General features: G+C 36.2%; 1 protein-coding gene across 5 annotated transcripts in view; it reads left to right on the top strand.

Moving 5' to 3' along the window:
- The window catches only part of Usp14 (ubiquitin specific peptidase 14), a 42,247-nt gene that overhangs the window by 25,110 nt on the left and 7,612 nt on the right, over window positions 1-9,525 (top strand). For all 5 annotated transcript variants that reach the window (XM_005355747.3, XM_005355746.3, XM_013349369.2 and 2 more), the window contains 4 exons: window positions 850-964; window positions 4,074-4,139; window positions 4,604-4,696; window positions 5,898-6,026. In XM_005355747.3, coding sequence (XP_005355804.1) covers window positions 850-964; window positions 4,074-4,139; window positions 4,604-4,696; window positions 5,898-6,026 — 403 coding nt within the window. The remainder of the gene's footprint in view (window positions 1-849; window positions 965-4,073; window positions 4,140-4,603; window positions 4,697-5,897; window positions 6,027-9,525) is intronic.

Below are 9,525 nucleotides of genomic sequence, written 5' to 3'. Positions count from 1 at the left end.
GGTCTGGTGCCCTCTTCTGGCCTGTAGGCAGACACACAGACAGAATATTGTATATATAATAAATCAATATTAAAAAAAAAGTTTAAAAAAATGTAAATTGTCACTAAAGAGTCTAGTTGGCTGATTGGCATTGGAGAGCAGAAGAAAATTTCATCAGGATTCTATGCCTAAAAATTTACAATAATGTTAATTAGGAGTTAATAAAATAGTTATTCAGTGATTTTGAACTTTAGATAAATATGTATACCTTAAGGATAATTATTATTTTTTCTTAAATATTTATTTATTTACTTTTAAATTATGCATATATGTGTGTTGGCCAGAGGCATCAGATTCCCTGAAACTGGAGTTAGAGGTTGTTGTGAACACCTGACTTGGGTGCTGGGACTCAAATCCTGGTCCTTCAGAAGAGCAGTACATAATCTTTACCACTGAGCTACCTTTCCAAACCCCATTATTTTCTTAAGAACACCGTTATCAGTGTGTCTCATAAATTTATCTTGTAGAGAAGTTTCACTTAAATGAAACTAATGTATTAATAATGTACATGAATTTTAGGAACTATTTTCTGAGATGTGGGTAGAAATCTGGACAACATTTTTTGCTCATATTTATATCATTAAGATACTTAACAGAATGACAACTTATATCCTGTTGTGGCCTCTTCAACATATACTCATTTTTGTTGATGAAATTGTTGGTAGGCAAAGCATGTTTCATTGAATCTTTATTGGGAGACTAATGTTTAAAATAAATCAACATATGACTATTAATAACTCTAGGATAATTTATTCTTTTCAAGATTAACTAATAATTTGAATAGCTGTTGCCATTCCTTAATTTGCAAAGCATGAAATGTACTGAATCTGAAGAAGAGGAGGTCACCAAAGGAAAGGAAAATCAACTTCAACTTAGTTGTTTTATCAACCAGGAAGTTAAATATCTTTTCACAGGGCTTAAATTGGTAAGGAAACCACAGCTGAGCCTCATGTGGGTTTTGTATTTGTGAATATGCTTATTGGCTAAAATTTGTCTGTAAACTCAAAGGTGCTTCTTGCTGTGTTTTGATGGTTATCTGCAGAGGAGTTGGGCACGCACAGGTTGTAGGTTTTGTGGTATGTGTATGGGAGTCATAGTACAGTCCTGGGCAATGCCCACTTTATCTTTAAGACAGTCACTGACCGCCGAACATTGGTGACACACACCTTTAATCCCAGCACGTGGGAAGCAGAGGCAGGTGGATCTCTGAGTTTGAGAACAACCTGGTCTACAAGCAAGTTCCAGGACAGCCATAACTACACAGAGAAACCCGTCTTGAAAAATTCATCTTTGACTTGGCAACTTGGACAGCAAGACCCAGGGATTTGCCTGTCTCTTCTTCCACAGCACTGGAGTTATAAGTGTGCTACCATTCCTGGCTTTTTAATATGGGTTTTAAAGATCCAACTTGGGTTCTCATGTTTGTGTGGCAAGAACAAAATTGAGAGCTATTTTCCCAATGCAGTAGCACAATTTTTGAGTTGAGTGTCACACAGTAGTACTACATGAATTGCTCTTCTTGTTTAGTTGACACACCATATATGTGTCTTTTGTAGCATCATGCTTTTTTATTTTAATGTTGTTGTTGGTAATTTTTGTGTTTAGAATTATCTCCAAGCATATGGCATTCCTAAGTACAAGGATGCTGTGATGCTGTATTAGGGTTGTTCTGTTACAGGCGCAGCACTGTAGGTGAAGTTAGATATCTTTTTTTTTTTTTTTTTTTTTTTTTTTTGGTTTTTTGAGAAAAAAATCTGCAGGCCAAAATTTTTTTGGTTTTTTGATTTTTTTTTTTTTTTTTTTTTTTTTGGTTTTTTGAGACAGTGTTTCTCTGTAGCTTTGGAGCCTGTCCTGGAACTCCCTTGGTAGACCAGGCTGGCCTCGAACTCACAGAGATCTGCCTGTCTCTGCCTCCCAAATGGAAACACCTTCAAGGTATCTGTCAATTGGTTAATGGAAGGGTGACCAGAAGTTTGCAGCAACTTACCAATATTTCTCCTAGGAACATGGTTCAGTATTTACTAATTCAGTGCTCATGGTGTCACACAGCTGCTTTGAATGTCAAGAATTACCTGTGTATTTGAACATCACACTGCAGTTGGTTTTTAACTAATAAAGCGCTATTAACATAGTTTCATAAATTGATAATTATAAGTTAGAGGGCATAAAAATGGAATGTGAATGTGTTAATTAGAACTAGAATTGAATGTTTTGTCAGGGATTCTGCAGGCATTATTTTAAATTTTGTAAAATTATAGCAAAGCTATACTGAGGTCTGGATGACAACCTGACAGCATTGCATTCTGTTAATTGTAGCTTGCTGATGAATACTTTGACACAAGCAAGTGTGTTTGCACACATGGGTACACACTTTGTAGCTTAGGAACTTGCAGACCTTTTGGCTCAGCCTCCACTGTGCTGGGATTACCGTCTACCAGTACACCTAATTCTAGCTAGACTTTCTTAAAAATATATTTCTGAATTGTGTGGGGTTTTTTCCCCTTTATAATTTTAAAGATTTTTATCATCATTTGTTTGGATTTTTTTTCTTTTCCTTTTTTCTTTTTGAAGACAGGGTTTCTCTGTACAGCCCTGACTGTCCTAGAACTTGCTTTGTAGACTAGGCTGGCTTCAAACTCCGAGAGTTCTGTCTAAGGAATGGTGGGAAGAGAAGCGGGCGTCGTCACCTCCCACTGTTTGTTTGGATTTTAAGTCATTTTACTTGATGTTTTAACTTTGCATGGTTATTATGGGTTAAAGCTGCAGTGATTCCTTTTATAATGTGATTGGTAAATTTTTTCAAAACCAGTCTTAAATTACACAATTGTAAGATACTAAATTATGAACTGTAAATTCTTTTAGTTCATATTTGTTTAGTTTTGCTAATTTATATATGTACATATAGGTAGCACATTGAAAATAATAGAGACTCTTTATTACATATGAACTATGTGCCAGGTTGTTTCCCAAGTTTTCAGCATGCACTAACGCGTGCCATTTTAAATCACTCTGAAATGGAGACTAACAAATCTTAGCCGGAGGAGATAAGTTGTAGCTAAAGATTTCCCCACATCAGCCGGGCGGTGGTGGCGCACGCCTTTAATCCCAGCACTTGGGAGGCAGAGGCAGGCGGATCTCTGTGAGGGTCTACAGAGCTAGTTCCAGGACAGGCTCCAAAGCCACAGAGAAACCCTGTCTCGAAAAACCAAAAAAAAAAAAAAAAAAAAAAAAAAAAGATTTCCCCACATCCCTTAGACCAGTGGTTTCCCAGCCTTCCTAATGCTGCTTTTAATAGTTCCTCATGTTGTGGTGACCCCCACCATAAAATTGTTTTTGTTACTATTTCATGACTAATTTTGCTACTATTATGAATGAATTATGAATGAATGAGTGTAAATATCTGATGTCTGATCCCTGTGAAAGGGTCATTCAACACCCCTAAAGAGGTTGTAGCACACAGGTTGAGAATCGCTGCCTTAGGTTAACACATTTTCTTTTTTAATCCTTCTCAGATTTAAAATTAACCTAATTGATGCTGACAGGCTTTTATATTAGTGAATGAAGAACAAGGGTTTCCTACATTCTCTTAGTTTCTAGTGTGGGTATTCTGGTTATTCATAGATACAGGGTCACAGAAGGCTTTATTATTTAAAAAAATAACAATTTATCTTCTCTGACCTTGAGCAACATTGTATTCAGAGGGATTCTTTTCTGCTTGTCTGGTTTTCTGTTCTTTTAGATATGGTTTCTCTGTTTAATAGGTCTGGCTGGTCTCAAACTCACAGAGATTTGCCTGCCATTGCCTCCTGAATTCTGGGATTAAAAGTGTGCACAAATCTTAAAAAAACCAAAAACCAAAAAACCAAAAAACCCCTACCTAAGTCATGTTTATTTGAATTGTTTTTCACTGGGATAAATGCACTGATGTATTACTATTAATTAAATATTGCTGTGTTTTAAAATGAGCTTTGTGAGTCTGCTGCAGACAAGAGTTTTAAATCTGATATCTGGTTGTCTGTAATGTCTCTTTTCAGCGACTGCAGGAAGAAATTACTAAACAGTCTCCAACATTGCAGAGAAATGCTTTGTACATCAAGTCTGTAAGTTATAGATTTCCTTTTGAAATTGAATTTCTTTTCATTGAAAGGATTCAGGGGCAAGGAGGTGGCTGAGTGGGAAAAGCAAGCCCAAGAATTGGAATTTGGAACCCCAGAACTATGTCAAAGCTGGATAGGCATGGCTTCCTGCTTCTAATCCCAGGGTGCTGCAGGTAGAACTGATGGATTGGACTTATTGGAACAGTGAGTTCAGGGTTCAGCAAGAAATGGAAAAGGTGAAGAGTGGTTGAGAAAGACACCTCCTGTCAGCCTTCGCCTTCCACATGCACATTCACACATGTGCATTGTCACGCACACATGTGCACATTTGGATGCTCACATTGCTATACATACAAAAAAGAGAAAGAGTTCCAGTTAATTTTATTTGAGCTTTGTTTTTACTACCAAAATAAAAAAACTTATTTTTTCCTTAGATATAAAGGATTTCTTCCCATTTCTCTTCTTAGTCTAAGATCAGCCGGCTGCCTGCTTACTTAACTATTCAGATGGTTCGATTTTTTTATAAAGAGAAAGAATCTGTGAACGCCAAAGTTCTTAAGGTTAGTAATGAATTTTAACTTGCATATTAAATATAATCCTTTGAAGGCAATCCCTGATCTATAATAGATTTATCTATCGTATTACAATAGCTTTCAGCTGGGGTGGCACACACTTTCAATCCCTTTCCTGGCCACACACACTCTAAATAGAGAAATCCTGTCTTTAAAAAAATTAAAAAACAACAACAACAAAACCCCAAAAGAACAGTTTTGAGATGGTTGGGGTGGTTAAATATTAGGCGGGCAATCTTTACCCATGTTATTTATTAAATTATGTATTACCCCTTTGGTTTCACATATGCATGACTTCTTCCTCCAGCCTTACTCATCTAAGTCTTGGAGTTAGCATTTTATATTTTTCAAAGGATTCACAGATAATTGTAGTATTCTTGCACATCACACAGATATACTGCCTTAAATTAGATCCTTCACTTCACAGATCAGATTTGAGGGGATTCGTTGGAAATGAGGACAGAGGCAGTAAGCACCATGCATTGCATTTACGCCCCACAGAACTTAGGCTGTGATCCCTTGAACTGTCTTGAGCTGGGTAGACTACTTGTGTGTATACAAAATTCCTTGGGAAGAATGATATGAATGAATGAATCTAGCCTCTGAAGCTGAAATTCATAACATTTTCTAATAGAGTTGTAGGTGAAGGTTAAATGGAAGTTGGGGCTCTACTAGTATTTACTGCAGCTATTTTAATATGCTCTTTAACTGTTTCAGTGTTGTTTCTTTATAAAAACTGTTTTTGCCAGCAAAGCACTGGCTACGAATGCTCTTTTAAACAAGTGCAGCTTCTGTGGTCATGTGTATTGGCTTGATTATTTAATGGAAAAAGATCTGGAAAAGTAGTTACTATATAAAAGTTAGAATCAGATCGTTCTTTAATTTTGTTTTAAGTGTTTGATTGTACAGGCATATAATTTGTTTTGGTCAAATCCACTCCTCATTCCTTTTCCTCCATTTTTCCCCAACCCTACACCACTATTCCCTCCCGGTTTTGTGGGTTCTTTTTGTAAACACAGTGCTCATTTATTTCAGGTCACCTTTGAAAATAAGTCAAAGGATTTCTTCAGTGGCAGTCTTTTTCTGTGATGTCACAGATTTCATTTTCAACTTCTGTTTGAATTATGAAAGTATTACTTTGAAAGTATTTTAAAGAATTGTCCTTTTGCACTTTTTTTTTCTGTTATAGGATGTTAAGTTTCCTCTTATGCTGGATGTTTATGAACTCTGCACACCAGAGCTTCAAGAGAAAATGGTCTCTTTTCGGTCAAAATTCAAGGATCTAGAAGATAAGAAAGTGAATCAGCAACCGAATGCAGTAGGTTCTTTTTTCTGTATTTTTAACTACTGCCATTTAAATCTTCATTTAGTGCCTAGCAGTAGCCATCACTATTATGAAAATGATCAGCCTGCATTTCAGGTAGGAGGTGCATACATCTTGCATATCTTGATGTTAGCTGTAGTTGCAGTACTGTAGTGCCAGAAGCAGTGGCTCTGTCGTGGGAAAGCAGACCCCTTCTTCTCTTTGCCCTGGAGTCTACAACATGTGTGCATTCACATGAAGTCTGCATTTTCTACATTGATGATTTTCCTTGAGGTATTTTAATCCTCCTTCTGTTAGAACGGGAGGTATAGGATTACCATCTTAGTCTCATCTCCATCATGTTTCTATGCTTCTCTAATAATTTCAAGAAAGTTACTAAATGAAATTAAGCTCCCGTTTATTAGACAAACTTTTAAAATTGATTCCTCATTCAGAATTCCCCAGAACTCATCCAGGTTGTGTATGTCAGTAGCAGTGTTTTTATCACCGCTTGTGTGGGTATTCTGTGGTTTGCTTAACCGTTCCTCTAGTAAAGGATAGTTAGATCGTTTTCAGTTTTTGTCTGTGTGAATAAAGCTGGTAAAATGTTTATTTGCAGATATTATTGTAAGCAGGAAATTTATTTTCCTAGAATGAATGTCTAAAAGTATAATTGCTGTGTTGCATGATGGTTGCATCCTCAGTTTTTCAAGAAAGTGCCAAATGCTTCTTACTTTGTATTCTCCTCATCGATTGTGACTGGTCCACTTTCTGATCAGCATTTGCTGTTGTCAATAGTTTTCATTCAAGCCAGTGGATATGTTTGTAGTGCTGCCTGGTGTTTTCTAAGTTTTAATGATGTTGACCGTTCTTCATGCTATGGTTGTCATATGTGGGTCTTCTGCTGAGGTATTCTGTTGTAGATTCTAATTCTTTAGCTATGCAGATTGCAAGTGTTTGCTCAAAGTCTGTAGTTTTATCTTTTCATCCTAATGCAGAGAAAAAGTTGAAGGGTTTTATAGTTTGTTCATCTTGGTATTTGATTCATTCTTGTTTAACTTCTATGTGGTAAGATGTTCAGATTCATTCATTCTTTTGGCTATGATTCTCTAGCATCTAAAAAATAAGTAAAACCTAGTATTTGCCAATTTAATGATCCTGGCATCTTTGTAGATAATTGATTGATGATAGATAAGAATGTTTTTCTGGAGTCTTCAATTTTATTCCATTGGTTGTGTATCTGTTCCTTGGCCATACCGCAGTGTTTGTCTTTGTTCAATAAGACAGGGATTCATGGGGCCCAGGCTGGCCACTAATTTGCTAGGCAGTTGAGACTAGCTTTGAACTCCTGATCCTCCTGCCTCTATACCTCAAAGTGCATGTGCTACAATGTGATAACTTATGACATTTCCCAGTAAGGATTAGGTTTGTGATCTCCAAGCTTTGTTTTTTGTAATACTTCTGCAAATGGCATTACTACTTGTAACAGCGTAAATGAATTCAGACAGATTGTAATAATATATACAGCTTTAATGGGGAAATAGACTTACAGGACCACAGGTTCCTGTGAGGAACAGGGAAGCAGACTCCCACTCTCCCGATTTATAAGTAAACATTCGCCCGAGGCGAACACGCCCCCTAAAGGGCTGGGCTTATTCTTACATCTCCTCCTTTTGTCTAAATAAGACAGAACTAAACCAAATACAACTATATACTATAATAACAAATAATAAAATAATAAATATAACAAACAATATTGAGAACAAAAGTTTTGCTAAACATTCTATCTCAAGGAGTCTAAATAATGTAGAGAGTAACTACAATTATATAATCTTTAACTCCGTCAAAGATTTGAGAAAGGAATAAATATTACTTAAAAAACGAGAGATATCCAAAATGTGCAGCAAATGACAGAGACAACTGACTACCTGGGCAATCACCCAAAGTCTCGTTTGCAGTGTTGAGTCAACCAACTTTGGCTAAGGCCTAACATAACTGAAGGCAAGGAACTTTCTTAGAATTATCCTACCCTGTCTTGGCAAGATAAGACAATCCTGTTTCATATCTTTGTCAGAAGTTGAGGTATGGGCTTTTCTTAACCCAAAGGCCAGTTCTGCCAAGAAGATAAGCTCCCAGTAGAGTGTCTTTGGTGCTCAACGTTTTCTCGGGAGTAGAGTGGCATTGCCAGGAGTAATTGTGTCTTGTTGGCACAGAATTTTAGGTTAGATTAAAGGCCATTTTCTACAGCTCTTCGAAGAGGCTGAAGATTATACTATCTATACTAAATATAATCTCTATGTATCTAAAAGACCTGATTAACCTAAAAATAAATATGACAAACATATAATTCTCAATACCTATCTAACTTGAAGACTAAGAGAATAAACAACTGTGCAATATATGAAGACAATGATCTTCACCTGTAAACAATGTCATTACATATCAAATGTAAACAATGTTATTACATAAATAGTATCAGAGGTAGAAATGTTCATTGTGATATGGTAGATGTATCAATACAATATAAGCATACTCTTATATAAAAATAGAGGTAGGAACACTCACATTTAATATTCAATATATCAATATACAAGAAATAGTACCAATACAATTTTCTAAAAACAGTAAATCACAAATACCAATCATCCCATCAAACCAGTTAATCCCCCCCTTTTTTTGAAAACACCCCTAATTCCATAAAATATCTCCCCATCCCCTCAACCCTAAATCAACCACTAAATGATGTCCCTAACCCTGAGGGCAAACTCTGTTGGGAGAGGAGACGTCGTCCTCTAAGATGGCTTCTAGCTGACATGGGGGCGACGTTCTTCTTAGGGGCTCCTGTGAGAGCAAATGATGGTAAAATTTTTAAATTAACCTTTGACCTAAGAAAATTGTAACTAGTCTCTGAGCGTTTTGAGAAGGTCCGGCCAGAGTGTTGTCAAAAATGTGCACCATTCGAAATTGTCTTGTGCAGTTGGTACCAAAAAACAGGTCTAATATTAGCGCTTAAAAAAAATTTATGACGTCATAATAACCAGATTGAGTTGATGTCATGGGGCCCCATCTTCATCCTGGAAACTTCAAAGATTACTGTAGGAAAATTTGTTGTTTGTTATGGGAAGTTTAAACATTAACAAAAAAGACATATACTGACATATAAAGAAAGACACAGATATGAGGAAAGGCAAAGAAAGTTTATCAAGTATATAATTATTCTTATTCTGTCTCATCTTATGGCTCCTGACCTGAGACAGAAACTCTGAAATATCTCTTATCAATAGGCTTGGGATTGAAGAGGGACTGAGCCATAGTCCAACTCCAAAACCAGCTCTACATATTTATAAAGAAGTGTTTAATAAGACATATAAAAAAATCAATACTTACAGAATGTATAGAATTTTATTGTTGATCGTTAGTGGGTTGTAACTAGTTTCCATCCGTCAGTAATTAAATATTTAGGGTCCCTTAAATTCTTTGAAGATGAGTATTTTTCTGTGGAGATAAAAAAAAA

Source organism: Microtus ochrogaster, chromosome 18, assembly GCF_000317375.1.
Source record: "Microtus ochrogaster isolate Prairie Vole_2 chromosome 18, MicOch1.0, whole genome shotgun sequence".
Taxonomy (NCBI): Eukaryota; Metazoa; Chordata; class Mammalia; order Rodentia; family Cricetidae; genus Microtus; species Microtus ochrogaster.
The sequence above is the reverse complement of the archived record's forward strand: the minus strand, read 5'-3'. Positions and strand labels throughout refer to the sequence as shown.